This window comes from Nicotiana sylvestris, chromosome 9 (assembly GCF_000393655.2).
Source record: "Nicotiana sylvestris chromosome 9, ASM39365v2, whole genome shotgun sequence".
NCBI lineage: Eukaryota > Viridiplantae > Streptophyta > Magnoliopsida > Solanales > Solanaceae > Nicotiana > Nicotiana sylvestris.
The window spans coordinates 102,843,980-102,859,644 of record NC_091065.1 but is presented as its reverse complement, the minus strand read 5'-3'; the positions used below and the strand labels follow the sequence as shown (position 1 = coordinate 102,859,644).

Here is a 15,665-nt window from a genome sequence, read left to right as displayed (position 1 = left end):
TCGCCAGTGAACCAGTAGGAAGAAGGGCTTAGAGGAGGCTTCCCGCCACTCAACGTTCATTGTTCCCGCCATTTGCCAGAACCACTATATATATATATATTTATATATACAGTCTCCGCTTCCACAGAGTTCATTCTTCTCATTCACTCCCACATATATTCTCCGTCCCGCTCACACTATTTGCTACTGGTCACCATTCTCTTCTCCATTTACAGTCGCCTCAAATGGGTTCTTCTCGCCGCTCCAGCAATGGCAGATCTCCGATCGTCAATCAACAGAGTCAAATCACTTCTTTCTTCTCTAAAATGACTTCGCCCTCACCTTCTCCTTCCCCATCACCTCTTGTCCCTAAAAAAATTCCAGTCAAATCTAACCCTAACCCTAACCCTAATGCTGAGCCTAAACTTAAATATAGTCCTAGTACCAGTCCTTGTGCTAGTCCTACGACACCTTCGCCTCTACAGGTGAAGCGGAAGATAACTGCACCTATTTCTGCCATTATTGACCTTAAGCCGTCGTACGGGCAAGAGATAGTGGGCAAAAGAGTTAAGGTCTACTGGCCATTGGATAGAACTTGGTACGAAGGCTGTGTAAAGTCTTTCGACGGTGTTTCTGGTGAACATTTGGTTAAGTACGACGATGGTGATGAGGAAATGATTGATTTAGCTGAAGAAAAGATCGAATTGGTAGTCGAGGCACCTGCGAGAAAGTTGAGGCGGTTGCGGAAATCTTTGGTGGTGGAAGAAGCTGAGGAGGAGGAGGAGGAAGAGAAATTGGAGGATTTGGAGAGCGTTGAAGATGATTCTGAGGATGAAGATTGGGGAAAAATTGCGGATAAACAAGTGTATGAAGACGAGGATGTTGATGAGGATATGGACTTGGTGGTTGAGGAAGAGAAAGATGATGCTGTTGGATCGAGAAGCAGGAAAGCGGGTGCGGATAAGGTGGTGGTGTCGAGGAAGCGGAAGAGTGGTGAAGGGGTGAAGTTAAGTTCGAGTTCGAGCAAGAAGAGTAAGACTCTTGCAGATAAGAAGAGTGCTAATAGCAAGGTGGACAATGCAGTGAATGGAGTAAATGGGAAAGAGCTTGTTAAAACCAATGAGGATTGTAAGTGATTGAACCTGCATTTTTTGCGTTCCTCTTGAGTTCAGTTTACTTGTTGAATGCTTCATAATATTTGGTGGTTGTGACGTTGTACTATGATAATCACTGTCATAAAGGTATTCGCTCCCTATATTATGGTTGACCTGCTATGGGTATATATCTTATCCATAACATGAGCATATTAAACCATGAATATTGTTGTCCCCAAGTATGTATGGCTTATTGTGACTCTTTGAACTTGTATTGAAGAAAAAGAACTGTTTGCTGATCTTACTTAATATGGTCGTTTCTGCAAGGGAAATGTAAAATGGTTGGAGCAAGGACCTGACAGGAAAGATCGGAAATGAAGGAAAAATTTCTACTTGTAGAAAAAAAAGAATGAAAAATCTGGACTACATTTTGATGGTTGGATCCAAATGAAAATGTAGACTTGTAGTAAGTTATCTGAAGTTGCCTAATTCGGCAATAGCATTAGATTTGCAGTTTGTTACTGTGTTAATTTAAAATTTATTCCATAGGTGGTAGAATTGACGAGAAAAAATTAAGGCTTAAATGTAATATGGAATAAAATTGTGGCAGCTCTGTTGCCTTGCAGGTGTCAGGCCAACCAACAATGATAACGTACTGCTGTGCGGTGCAGCAGATAGATTCGGACAACGTGAAGCAGAGAAATTCCCTTTTGTTGCGAAGTAAGTTCTTCTTGCAATATCTGCTGCAGTTCACTATTTGTTTTGTTTTATTTGATCTAGGTGGAGACTAGTGATGTTTTACCATTTTGCTTGTTATGGCCTTTTTCTGAATTTACCTTGTGTGCCGAAACAGAGATAGGAAGGACGCTAATAGGAGATCCCCTGGAGATGCCAATTATGATCCAAAGACTCTTTACCTACCTCCTAATTTTTTGAAAGGTTTAACTGGTGGTCAGGTAATTGGATTCTCCTGGGTTGATATCTTTGGAGTTCTTTTCCCTTTCAGAATGAGTATTTAAATGGTGTAAATGATGCGCAGAGACAATGGTGGGAGTTCAAGTCGAAGCACATGGATAAAGTTCTGTTTTTTAAGGTAATGATGGTGACATCATATTGATGGCTCAATATTTTTGCCAATGAAGTTGCTGTGCGGCCTTCTCATTTCATCTTCTTTAGTTTGCCCTCTATGTGATGAATTTTAATTATCCCATGATTTGTGAATCAGATGGGAAAGTTCTATGAGCTTTATGAGATGGATGCACATATTGGAACCAAGGAACTTCATTTGCAGTACATGAAGGTAACTTGAGCCTATGCCCCCAGAAATAGAAAAATGAAAGAAAAAAAGATAAAAAACAATTTGGTCGTCACCATGTGTAGATATGCCTAAAAGAGAAAAAATGGTCCCAACATCATCTTTTACTTTTCACTTATGCTTTTCCCTGTTCAGAAAGTGAGTGTTTTATGCTCTGTATCACGGTTTGATTAAATTGCATGTTTCTGTTTTAAGGTAGTACCTTTTCTTCCTTTGCAATGGGATGTTTTAGTTTCATTCTTCAGTTCCTGTGCATCTGTGCTGACTGTTGCCTGTATCTTCAGGGAGAACAACCCCATTGTGGATTTCCAGAAAAGAACTTCTCAATGAATGTAGAGAAGTTGGCGCGAAAGGTCGTAATTGCTAATTGCACAATGCTCAGTGTTGGCTTTATGGTTCAAATGTTAGCTAGACTGCCTGGTCTTTTCATGGCAGGGTTCTTATTGTGAGTTGCTTTGATGGAGCAGGGTTATAGGGTTCTTGTGGTTGAGCAAACAGAGACACCTGAACAGCTTGAGACTCGTCGAAGAGAGAAGGGATCTAAAGATAAGGTCATCAGTAATGCTACATAAGATTGTCGCAGTCATAGTGATGACAATTTTACTTTCTTCAATTCTTTCTGTAGCTAACACATCATACTGTATCCCAGGTCGTCAGACGTGAAATATGTGCAGTGGTCACTAAAGGAACATTAACTGAGGGAGAAATGCTCGCAGCAAACCCTGATGCTTCATATATGATGGCAGTGACTGAAAGCTCTCAAACTGCTGTATTGCAAGGGAAGCGTACTTATGGTGTCTGTATGGTGGATATCACCACAAGCAAGGTTATTATTGGACAGGTACTGGGCAATTGCTTATGAATTTCTGTAGTTTCTTGGTAAAAAGTTTTATGCCATTTTGTTCCTAGTCATGTGTAGTGTGTTTGCTGTCAATCAGTCTGATCCTACAAGGCTGCTCTCTGTGGATGATAGTTTTTCACAAATGTTCCCTCTAAATGCAATTTGATTAGCTTAATGTGAATGTTGCATACCTGAATTAGTTTTCATCAACCTTCCCATATAGAGATGTGCACTTCACAGGCTAAGGGCATATAATTGGCTAATCAATCATATCGATAGGTCACAAAATTCAATTGTCAACGGTAATTATTTATAAGATCAAACCATGTCTCTTGAATAATTGAAAGTAAGAGCACAAAGAAAACTTCATGACATTTATTATTTTCCATCCTTATAACCTCGTTACGACCACACATTCATTTGGGTTTCTAGCATCAGCATCACCTTCTTCCTTCTTATTTACTTTATCAATGATCTCTTCTAAGCTGTTTTTACCCAAGTCTCCAACATGTTTTCTTGATAAAAAAATAATGATCTCTTCTAAATTTTTTTGTTATGTTGACAACTCGTTAATTTAATGTGAGACTCTGTTTGTTTGGAAACAACTTATTTTGTTTGGTTATGAAAGTAAGTGCAAGAACATTCAAGTGTAGCATGCACGAGATGATTAGGTGTGCCATAAGGCTGTTCTATCTGCTTGCCTACTGTCTGGAATCAATCTTGTCTTGGGATTCTGTTGCCAGTAGACTGAATGACACTTGGTATAGCAGGGCTTCTATACTGTATTTATTTAAAAATTCTTAATTTCTGAAGGAACCTTGTCATCATCTCTGTACTGTATTCCATCCCTTTATTGGTTAATCTTCATTTTGTACTGAAATGAAAAGTTAGTAATTTGATGTATTTCTTTGCCAGTTTGAGGATGATTCAGATTGTAGTGCCTTGTGTTGTCTGCTTTCTGAGTTAAGACCAGTGGAAATAATAAAGCCAGCTAAATTGCTTAGTCTTGAGACTGAGAGAGTACTGCTGCGGTACACACGTAATCCGCTGGTAAATGAGTTGGTTCCTGTCTCTGAATTTTGGGATGCTGAGAGAACCATTTGTGAGGTGAAGGCAATCTATAGGAATATGAGCAGTCCACCGCTGACATCATCTCCAAATGAAATGGAATCACATGAAAGCACTACCTCAGAGGAATATGGTGAAAGGAACCTTCTACCAGATGTTTTATGTGAGCTTGTAAATCTTGGTAGGAATGGGAGTTATGCACTCTCAGCACTAGGAGGAGCTCTATACTACTTGAAGCAAGCTTTTCTGGACGAATCCCTGCTCAAATTTGCGAAATTTGAACCACTTCCCCTTTCTGGTTTTTGTGATAGTACTCAAAAACCGAATATGGCTCTTGATGCAGCTGCGCTTGAGAATCTTGAGATATTTGAGAACAGTCGAGATGGAGATTCTTCAGGGTATATCTAGCTTACTTTCATTTAGTTGATTATATTGTTGTGAAACTTTGAGGTGATTCATTCATTAATATAGGACATTATACGCTCAAATCAACCATTGTATCACAGCATTTGGGAAAAGGATGCTCAGGTCATGGCTTGCAAGACCCTTATATCATCCAGAGTCCATAAGAGAACGTCAGGATGCTGTAGCCGGATTAAAGGTACATTCAGGGTCCTAAGGTTCTGTGTTTGTACTGTCTTTTTTTAGAAAGGTAACAATTTTATATAAATGTTTAGCAAAAGGCTGTGCTTGGAGTCATCTTTACAACTTTCAAAAAGCAAAAAACCCAAGTTCTGTGTTTGTACTGTTGATGGTGAACTTTTGCACTCTTTGGTTCATGGTCCTTGCTTGTGGCATTTTGTTCTCCCTTTTTGGCTGGGTAGGGTGAAAATTACCAATCCATCTATCAAGTAAAGTACCGTCTAAAGGTTGGATATATCGAATGAAGAAGGCATCACATGATTTGGACTGACCAGGTTGAAAGCATTCATTATGCGACAATGTCACAGGTGATTATGTTCACTCGTTTGCTGACAGCATGATTGCATCTATCCTGTTACTTGTGATTGATGGTGGAAGGTTTTTGGAGCCTTCACTTGCTGAGTAGTGTGCTTTGATAGTTTTGCAGTAAGCAAATGCTTGGTACTGGACCTTCCGTCCATCTTCACAAAGTGAAACTGATACATCAGATCTTCTCAAATACAGACTGAATGATATTATAAAGAATTGGTTTATTGCATTTATTGTGGCTTTAGCAGATTCTTGTTGCCGAATGTTTTGGTTCTGGACTATATTTATACTTGAATTTGCTTGTCGTTTTTGCCTATTCAACTTTCTTTTTCCTTTTTTATTTTGCCCTTGCATATATTGTGGTAGCTTTTTAATGAGCTTCTATGACAAATGATACTTGAATTTGCTTGTCCTTTTTGCCTATTCAACTTTCTTTTTCCCTTTTTATTTTGCCCTTGCATATATTGTGGTAGTTTTTTAATGAGCTTCTATGACAAATGAGATGCTATAATGTGCTCAATGCTTTTCTAGGGGCTCAATCTACCTTTTGTTCTTGAGTTTAGAAAAGAGTTGTCAAGGCTTCCTGATATGGAACGGTTGCTTGCACGCCTCTTTGGTAGCAGGTAAAGATCGATAATTATCAGATTCAATATCTTTTTTCGTTAGAGGTAGTCACCTCTTAAGTATGTTGCTCTTTAATTTGCGTCAATGCAGTGAAGCAAATGGAAGAAATGCAAATAAAGTGATTTTATACGAGGATGCAGCAAAGAAACAACTGCAAGAGTTCGTATCTGCTTTACGTGGATGTGAATCAATGGTGCATGCATGCTCTTCACTTGGGGTGATCTTGGAAAACATGGATTCAAAGCTACTATATTATCTATTAACACCAGGTATATAAATTCAATTATTCAACTATGCTGCAATTTCTGGTGGTATCTGATGGATTAATTGGATTTATAGGTAAAGGTCTTCCAGATGTAGATTCAATTCTCAAGCATTTCAAGGATGCTTTTGATTGGGTAGAAGCAAATAACTCGGGCCGTATTATACCTCATGAGGGGGTTGATGAGGAGTATGATGCTGCATGTAAACAATTGCAGGAGATTGAACTTAAATTATCCAAGCACTTGAAGGAACAGAGGAAACTGCTTGGAGACTCATCAGTAAGAACATAGATTTTAATGTGCAGTAGGAGTTTATTGAGCAATAGGCAGTTATTCAGATCCAAATCATATATGTGTGAACATTGCAGATAGACTACGTGACTGTAGGAAAAGATGCATACCTTTTGGAAGTACCAGAATGTTTGTGCAGGAGCATTCCGAAGGAGTACGAATTACAGTCATCGAAAAAGGTTAGTTGGCATACTTCTACATGGCCAATGCTGAACATACCAAGGGTTGTGAATTGTCTTCATGAGATTTCTTGCTACGTAAGTCAAAATTTACCTATTGCTAATGAGATTTAGAAAGTCCAAAGCTGGTTCCGTAGTTACATGCGGTGCCTATTACTATTAATACGATGCTTGAGTCAACCTAGACGATGGTTTCAAAACCTTTATGTAGAAGATTGCTAATTTTAATCAAACTGTTTAACACATGTTCATTATTCCATTGAGCTGTGCATGCATGCAGTTGATGCTGCAGCTTAACAACAGCTAATTGCAGTGTTGTAGATTTTTATGAGTTCTATTGTCCTCATTGCAAATACTCTCCCTTCCTTATGTGGTTATCTGTATTGGGTTGGATGAGGAGCATGAAGATTCATTTAATCTTTTTAAAGCAGTGGCGATTCTAGAAACAAAGGAACGATACTAGGAAATTTACTATGTGGTATATTGGACTTCGTACTAGGTTTAAACAAGTATATCATCACCCAGTAACTGTAGTTTAATTACCTGGTTTGTTGGTTAGTAGTAGCTGTGCACCTGCTTTCTTTTTAGAAGAACTGGCTGTTAATTGGTCATAGAAGCAATATTTCCAGCCATGTGCCATTACTGATCTTCTACTTTCCCCTATAAAATATCTGGCATGCAGGGTTATTTCAGGTACTGGAATCCAGTCTTAAAGAAATTAATCGGAGAGCTCTCACAAGCTGATTCAGAGAAGGAATCTAAGCTAAAAAGTATTTTGCAGAGGTTGATAGGACGGTTTTGTGAACATCATAATAAGTGGAGAGAATTAGTTAGTATCACTGCAGGTATTGTTGACCCTTAATTTGGACATGGAATCAGATATTGCTCTTAAGTCTCTCTTTCCCCCTCTATTCATTTTGGAGCAGTACTATCATTAGTGCTCAATGGTGAATCTAGTTAAGTCTTCTGGAAAAAAAAATCATACTTGCTTATGGTGGAAAAAGAATAGGTTACTTTCAGGTTCTCAGTTTTCTTTGCATATTTTTGGGCAGCGACATGATGTTCCATGGAAGTTACTTGTTCCTTTTCATGCATACTTGATTGTATTCTTTCGTTAAGAAAATTTGGAGGTGGAAACTTATGTATCATTCTTTTGTCTGCTTTGTCCTCCTGGTGACAGCTCAATCAGTCTGCCCACTAAAAAAAATGCTCTGCCCCAGCTGAACAGTGGATTTGGAAACATAAAAATCTCTAATTAAGGCTAAAAGAAGTCTCTTTGCTTTTGTGTCTCTCCTCTGTATGCGAAGAAACAGGGGAAGTAAAGGTTGAGGAAATATAAGAAACCATAAATAGTGTATTCTGAAGTAAAAAGCAAGATAAGAAGATGGTGATTCTTTTTTGATAAGGGAAGAAAAAAAGAAGGTGATTCTTTTCTATCAATAACTCGTTCTTAATTTCATAAGATTCTTTTAAGCAACAGTTAACGGAAGGGCGTCGACATTCCAGAAAAGTGGAGAGGTCTCTGTGATTATAACAAACTCGGAGGGAGGCTCCCTAATTTGTAACAACTTTTTCTCAGTTAAAAAATATCTTGGTTATTATGCTCATTTGACTTCAAATTAGAGGAAATTGGGAGGTTAGTCACTATGTCCAAATCAATTCCTGGTAAATAGCACTGTGTTGAACATAACTAATATCCTCTTGCTTTAGAAAGAGCTTTTTGCTCGTGAAGTTTAAATTTATACTTGGTAGAACTTTGATTCAAGAGCATCTGCTATATTATCAGGTATTTAAACAAAAGAAGCTTAATGATACACAATTAGGATCTTTAATACAAGAAATGTGGCTGTTATCTCTTGCAGAATTGGATGTTTTAATCAGTTTATCTATTGCGAGCGATTACTATGAGGGACCAACATGTCGTCCAAACATCAAGTCAGTGCCAAGTGAAGATGATGTGCCAGTTCTTCATGCTGAAAATTTAGGACATCCTGTTCTTAAAAGTGATTCTCTAGATAAGGGAGCTTTTGTTTCCAACAATGTTTCCCTTGGCGGTCCTCCGAACGCCAGCTTTATCCTTCTTACTGGTCCTAACATGGGAGGGAAATCCACTCTTTTGCGCCAAGTTTGCATGGCTGTAATTTTGGCCCAGGTGAGTTACATCCAGTAGAAAATTAGTGTTTTCTCATATATCGATGGCTAAAAGATTTTGACGCTTCTTAGATAGGAGCTGATGTACCAGCATCATCCTTTGACTTATCACCCGTCGATCGTATATTTGTAAGAATGGGGGCCAAAGATCATATTATGGCAGGCCAGAGTACATTCTTGACAGAACTCTTGGAAACTGCTTCAATGCTGGTGAGGTTTTATTGTTTCTAAAGGCTGTTATCAATTTATTGCTTGACTACCATCTGATTTTGTTAGATATATACCATCTGGCTGAGAGTGGAGGGGAGAGAGAATTATGTAAACAAATACATAAGTTAATAATTAATCGACTTATATCGTTGTACCTGCTTAGACACGGTCATTATTAAGAGCAAAATGGGGTTGATATTAATTTCAACTAAAAGGCTGTTATCAATTCATTGCTTGACTACCATTCAGTTGTTTCGGATATAACTATTTAATTGAGAGTGAAGGGGAGAGAGTTATGTAAACAAATAAATAAATAATCGACTTGTATTATGGTGTCTGCTAAGATGGCCTTAGACATGATCACTATTAAGAGCTAAATTGGGAGATCATTATTGGGTTGTTGATATTAATTTTGCACTCTCGTCTTCATTTAGTAATCTGAACATTTGTTTGCTTGGGGTAACTATCAATGATTGTAGTCTTTGGCGAGCCGTAATTCACTTGTCGCACTCGATGAACTTGGTCGCGGTACATCAACTTCCGATGGACAAGCAATAGCGTATGTGCCAATTATACAAAAAACATTTTTGATTATTTGTTACGGTGTAGATTTTATTCTCTTTCCCTTATTTGCTCAAACATTTTCACCTAAGATCATTATGTTATGTTTCTGGTTCTGTTGGCAGTGAATCAGTTCTTGAACACTTTGTCCACAAGGTGCAATGTCGAGGAATGTTTTCTACCCACTATCATCGATTATCTATTGACTATCAGAAAGATTCCAGAGTACTGTCTTCCAATCTTTCACTTCCCTTTTAACTGCCGTATTTTATGTGCATTGCTTTAAAGATCAAGCATTTGGCCTGAACATTTTGATGCAATACCTAGAAGAATAATAAAATCAGACAGTTAATAAGCGGATGCCTTTTGGTTGATACTCATTAGCTTACTTGTTTTGATTTCGACTATTAACCTGCTAAAATCGGATGCTCAGTAGATCACTTACTTGGAATTCTATGTTCTTTGGTTGTGTAGGTGTCACTGTGCCATATGGCATGCCAAGTTGGGAAAGGGTCCGGAGGTCTTGAGGAAGTTACTTTTCTATACAGGTTGACACCAGGTGCATGTCCTAAAAGTTATGGTGTCAATGTGGCACGGCTGGCTGGTATGTGTGTAAAAGTTTTTCTACTGCATCATGAAGTCTTGCTTTATGTATCTTTTCCGTTCCACCTCATAAAGGTTTAGGGGACTCGATATCTCTTTTGTCATCCAATGAGAGGGTCATTTCGCGTTGGTTTGCAACCTTAGTTTGTGAACTTAGGCCTCAATTTTATTCACTTTTAGCTTGTTGAACCACATTCTTTAATCTCAGAACTCTCTTTTCAGGACTTCCTGATGGTGTGCTTCAGAGAGCTGCTGCTAAATCTGAAGAGTTTGAAATTAATGGTTACAATAAGCAATCTGAAGAGAACTCCTATGGGAATTTGACAAGAAAGACAGCAGCACTTGTGCAGAATTTGATGAATTTTATTATTGAAGAGAAATGTGACAATGGTGTGGTTCTTTGTGAGTTGAATGGATTGCAAAGGAGAGCAAGAATACTCCTTGAACAAAATTGAAAAGAAATCTTAATGTACATCTCCTAATCCTGTATGGGCATTCTTATTCCCTAGTGTTACTCTGTTGCAACTAATTTCAGTTGCCAATTTTGTATAGAAGCATGCTTTAGCAAAGTCCCCTCGTTGATTAAGGTTGCTATTAGAGTTTTACAAAAGAAAAGATGTTAGTAAGCCAATTTTTTTCTTTACTATTCCAAATTTTGCCCACATGGAAGGTAGCGGACTTCACAACATGGTCAAAGGCAGTAGTTGGCATAGGGGTGTGGAGGGGTAGGTTGTCTCCATCCAGTTTGTAATTTCGTATAGTGAAACATCAAACAACCTAGTTTGTTGGCAATATCTAACCGTTTTAATAAGGTTGGTTTCTCTTCCATTTGACTTGGATCGCAAGAGGAGTTTGGCCAGGGTCGTTGGCCTAACTGAAATATATAAGTATTTCTATTTCGCATTTGTCTTTGTAAGTAAGCTAATAGCAGTAAGTTGTAGTAGTTTGTTAAAAGAAGCAATGGAATTGTATTAATAATCAATCTAACTGCCAAGGAATCTGTTGTGAAACTTTCATTACTCTCCACGTGTATGGAAAAAACCAATTAGATGAGCATCAGCATGATGCTTAGAAAATACAAATTACATTGTTAATGAAAAAAATAAACAATTGGGGAGGACTCTCGTATTAGTTGTCTTGGTCAGAGTTGGATAACCTGTCTTCTGTATCCTGAATAAAGAAACAAACAAAATATTTAGATTGTATTTATGGAGCTAACGAACATGTTAGAAAATGATTGGACTTGAAGTTGGATTGAGTTGACAAAATATATAGAAATGAGATTACCATATACTGCTGTCTAATGATAATCTGAATTCTTGTGATTAACAGGACTATAATGTACATGGGCAAGAGTATTCCAGTGGATTTTATAATAAGCAGCTGCAAGCAGAAAGGACAAATAAGGTTGGTAAGAACTACTTATTACAGTTAAATTGGTACCAAATTACCATTTTATTATTCAACATCACAATCGGATAAGTTGGTACACTTACTGTAGGAAGTGTAAAGGGATAGTTTCTTGGTCCTCCATTGAGCACCTCTAGCAGATGTCTCATCATAAGCAGAATTGTGAACTGCAAAATTAAATTAATACCATAATGTTATTTGACACCACATTAAGTGACAACCCCCCAACAAAAAAGCAAAAAGGAAAAATCTACGGATATTAATAAATACCATATTAATGATCAATTAAAGATAATGAAGTTAATTAATGTCCACACAGGATCACGAACTAGTGCATAATGCATATGTCATGTGAAAATAACCGAAACTGGACTATTTCCGGTTCATGTTTTTGGGGGCAAATCGCAAGAAGAAAGTTAAATAATTAGTAACTTAAATGTTGGTTTCCATAATAAAATAGTACTTATGAAGCAGCATTGAAGCACATGTGTTTTTGGGCTGTCATTAACTATGTTTGATTATTACGTTTCCAAAGAGACAATTTAATGGTTAAGATGTCACAATTCGAATGGTAAGTACAATTACAAGCGTAAATTTCTCATCTTGACCATTAATGTTGAGTTGGACGTTGTCTATTTCGTTGTTAACTAGTACTTATATAACATACAAAAGCAATGACGCAAAACTCAAGCATTAATTTGAAAAAAGGAAAAAAATTCAAGTGCTTACAATGAGAGCAACAGTTCGACAACAAGAGGCACTTCTATCTGCTGCTTGTGAGCATTCAGAATACTGACTCCTCACCAGCATTTGTCCTTCTTCTTCTGAATCTGACTCCAAAACAACCACTCTTTCCCTTCCATTTTCTATATCTGCTTCTGCATTTCCTCTACATGCAACCAAATGTCCATATATATTAACAACGTTATATATTAATAACGAGTTTAAATTCTATGTACCGTACCGATATAATTTAATTATATATATTGATAGCATAAAAAAGTCTTACATAGTCAGAGCATATAATTTAATTAGAATAGATTCATTAACTAACAAGTGCGTTAGTAATGGTAATTAAATATTGCCCCTCATGGCGAAACTGCTTAATAAACTTGTACTACTACTTATTACTTATTTATATCCATTGTCGGAGATAAAAATATTCAGACATCCCTGGCAGTTTCTATAGGGATGTATTAACTATATATCAAGTACAATGAAGGAGACAATAGCAATATTAAATTTACATTAAAGGCTAGTCTACAAATATAACGTGCCAACTATCTTTCTTTCTTTTTCTGTAAAAATAAATTTCCAGGAGGAAAATTGGTCGAATACATACCTAATTGTCGCAGCTGTATTATCAAGCAAGTCGGCCTTCTTAGGAGGTGGAGCCGTGTATCCAGGTTCAAATTTCTGCAACGTTAAAAATGTCATCAACTTTATAAATTACTCAGATACAGAGTACAAAAAAAACTAATAGTATTTTTTTGATGTGGTCAGCAACACTATAAACGGAAGATATTTAAAATGGACTTCACTTACATATACAGTGCCCTGTAAAGAATTCTTATATTATCAATTACATGTTGTCTGTCTTATATTTTTTGAGGATTTATTATTGATTTTTTAAAATTATCCTAGGTGATCTGATAGTAAAAAAATTATCGTATACTGTCACCCTTAAAAGTTAACCTCTTTAAAGTTAATACATGAACATTGAACAATCCAAATCCAAATCCAAATCCAAATCCTAATCCAAATAGAAAAAAAAATGAAAAAGAAGAAGATAGCAACAGAAAATTACGTAGCTTAAACTGAACGTCAAAAGTATAAGCAACCAGTCAAGAAGTAGATAAGCATAGACGATGTAGACATTTCCATTCTTTATATTATCGAAAGAAAGCGTGTTCTGATTTCTGTCATATGTTAATTATCTTCATTTCCCAAAATGTGTGCATTCTCCATGTCCTATTTTACGCGAAACTTAATATTATTTAGAGGGTCAAATTTAATTGCGATTTCCCCATTTTTGCTTTAAACATTTTGGATTAATACTTATGAACGTATAGTACTTCTCACATGATTTTGTTAAATATTTATTTTTATTTCGAAAAGTTTTATGAATTTTTGTATGAATGGACACCAAAATTAAGGTTTGACCAAAATTAAGAACGGGCTACGCCTGCCTCCATTTCAGTAGAAGAAAAAACAGAGGAAGGAACCTTAAACCAGTAAAAATGGTTTTAAATGACAAGAACAGAATATGTGATTTTGTACGGTAATACAATTTACTAAAACAAAAGAAAACCCAACAAAAATCAGTTCTGTTAGTTTCATTTCTTGAAATTGGAATGATCAAAAAAATAAGAACCGAAATTCGAACCTGTAAACAAATTTCGCAGATTGTATTTCCCTTTTCATTGCACCATCTTTGAATACAATCCCTGTGTGCAAACTTAAAAAAAAGAAAAACAAAAAGTCCAAATTCAATATGTGATCACCAAAAAAATAAAATAAGAGGATCAAACCAGCTCAATTAGAAACTTAGTTACCCAAAGAACATTTAAATGATAAAAATTAATAATCAGTAGTAATTACCTTGACAGTTCCAGAACATGCACAAGGAGCTTCTAAATTTTTACAGCTTTCAAATTCTTCGTCATGGCAAATTCTACATAAATATGTTGAAGCAGAGATGAATTTATATTCATCTACATATATTATCACTTCTCCCATCTGAGTTTTGCTTTTCATAATAATCTGTTAACTTTGCCCGGCAATTTTCTTCTTCTCCTTTCTGTTTTTCTTCTTTCTCTGTTTTCTTGGAGTTTTGGAGCGTAAAATATACCAAGAGGATAGAGGCTGAAATTCCAAGATTGCCCTTATTCGGAATTTTCAAATGAATCTACCACATATATAGGTACAAGTTGTACATAATCAATACGCGCTTAAAGAATTTAAATTAAATCTTTTAGGATCTTAGAAAATAAAAGAAAATTATATACAAAGCTAACCATCTTTTTCCATTTTCCACCTCTATGATTAAGCAATTATCCGACATGCATGCCGCAGCGGCGGATCCACCCTATAAATTTGGGTTCCAGTGAACCCATCCGGTAAATTAATTTTTTCATGTATATAATTTACAGAAATGGTTTAATATAATTCTTAGGAACTCATGCACTACAAGGATAAGTGGTGCACTGGCTAGATGGTTGTTTTACTTATCCAAGGACAAATGATTGATTCCTCTTGGACTTCTCATTATACAATTTTCTTTCCTTTTTTTTAATCTTTAATTTTTTCTGGTCCTACGGTGTTTTATTCCCCCAAATACCAATTTATGGCAACCTCAATCCCATCTCTCAAGTAATTTTCTATTTACCCTTTTTGCTTCTAAGTTTTTAATTGCTTTAACCTCAAAGAATTTTGAATTGTTAGTATAGTTTCTTAAGGAATATTTTAGTTTATTTTTGTAAGTAATTTACATATAAAGAATTAGTCATATGTTAAGATTTTTGTAATATTTTTTGTGCTTCTTTTTGCACTAAAATTTTCACAAGTTTCAAATTTTACAGTATTAAATTGTCATTAGCATTTTATTTTCCCTCTTTGTTTTGAATTTTGATGGTAAAAACTGAGTTGTTTAAGAAGTGTATAAATTATCTCTTTAAATAATATTTAAAATTGATAATAAGTCATAAAATACTAAAAGTTCTCACATTAATTAACATTATTAATCAAATTATTTTTTGACACTATTTATAAGCACCACGTTAAAGCCAGTGGTGCACCCATGGTATCAAAATTCTGAATCCGCCTCTGATGGGTGCACCACTTATCCTTGTAGTGCATGAGTTCCTAAGAATTATATTAGACCATTTCTGTAAATTATATACATGAAAAAATTAATTTGCCGGAAGACCATGGGTTCACCGGAACCCAAATTTATAGGGTGAATCCGCCGCTGGCACCCATGGTCTCAAAATCCTGGATCCGCCTCTGTGCATGCAGACTCTTAGTATATTTTGTTTTTGCCTATTATTTAGAGGGTTGAGTATTAGGGTTGTAGGTTAGGAGGTAGTTGAGTTTTGCCTTATGTCATAATTTTCTGAGACTAGT

The 15,665-nt window shown here is 36.2% G+C and overlaps 2 protein-coding genes across 2 annotated transcripts; one reads left to right on the top strand and one right to left on the bottom strand.

Moving 5' to 3' along the window:
- On the top strand, positions 1 to 10,699 carry LOC104248427 (DNA mismatch repair protein MSH6). The gene is made up of 21 exons (XM_009804672.2): positions 1 to 1,107; positions 1,700 to 1,793; positions 1,927 to 2,029; positions 2,113 to 2,166; positions 2,299 to 2,373; positions 2,673 to 2,741; positions 2,856 to 2,939; positions 3,038 to 3,229; positions 4,145 to 4,695; positions 4,769 to 4,898; positions 5,780 to 5,871; positions 5,963 to 6,141; positions 6,212 to 6,414; positions 6,504 to 6,605; positions 7,288 to 7,450; positions 8,468 to 8,757; positions 8,829 to 8,966; positions 9,446 to 9,525; positions 9,653 to 9,752; positions 10,002 to 10,131; positions 10,353 to 10,699. Exons 1-21 carry the CDS (start codon positions 225 to 227, stop codon positions 10,583 to 10,585), a joined length of 3,945 nt encoding a protein of 1,314 aa, XP_009802974.1. The 5' UTR covers positions 1 to 224; the 3' UTR covers positions 10,586 to 10,699.
- A 375-nt stretch (positions 10,700 to 11,074) lies between these two features.
- On the bottom strand, positions 11,075 to 14,438 carry LOC104248426 (uncharacterized). The gene is made up of 7 exons (XM_009804671.2): positions 14,142 to 14,438; positions 13,927 to 13,998; positions 12,883 to 12,956; positions 12,270 to 12,429; positions 11,627 to 11,707; positions 11,418 to 11,513; positions 11,075 to 11,300 (listed from the first exon to the last, which is right to left on the bottom strand). Exons 1-7 carry the CDS (start codon positions 14,295 to 14,297, stop codon positions 11,259 to 11,261), a joined length of 681 nt encoding a protein of 226 aa, XP_009802973.1. The 5' UTR covers positions 14,298 to 14,438; the 3' UTR covers positions 11,075 to 11,258.
- Between the last annotated feature and the right edge of the window lie 1,227 nt (positions 14,439 to 15,665).

Excerpts from the sequence above, each read along its gene's own strand:
- LOC104248427 (XM_009804672.2), top strand. The coding sequence starts at position 225 with ATGGGTTCTTCTCGCCGCTCCAGCAATGGCAGATCTCCGATCGTCAAT. Across the intron at positions 6,415-6,503 it reads AACTGCTTGGAGACTCATCA|ATAGACTACGTGACTGTAGG; the intron begins GTAAGAACATAG and ends TGAACATTGCAG. Across the intron at positions 9,526-9,652 it reads TCCGATGGACAAGCAATAGC|TGAATCAGTTCTTGAACACT; the intron begins GTATGTGCCAAT and ends TTCTGTTGGCAG.
- LOC104248426 (XM_009804671.2), bottom strand. The coding sequence starts at position 14,297 with ATGAAAAGCAAAACTCAGATGGGAGAAGTGATAATATATGTAGATGAA. Across the intron at positions 13,999-14,141 it reads CATGTTCTGGAACTGTCAAG|TTTGCACACAGGGATTGTAT; the intron begins GTAATTACTACT and ends CTTTTTTTTAAG. Across the intron at positions 11,301-11,417 it reads TCATTAGACAGCAGTATATG|GATACAGAAGACAGGTTATC; the intron begins GTAATCTCATTT and ends TTCTTTATTCAG.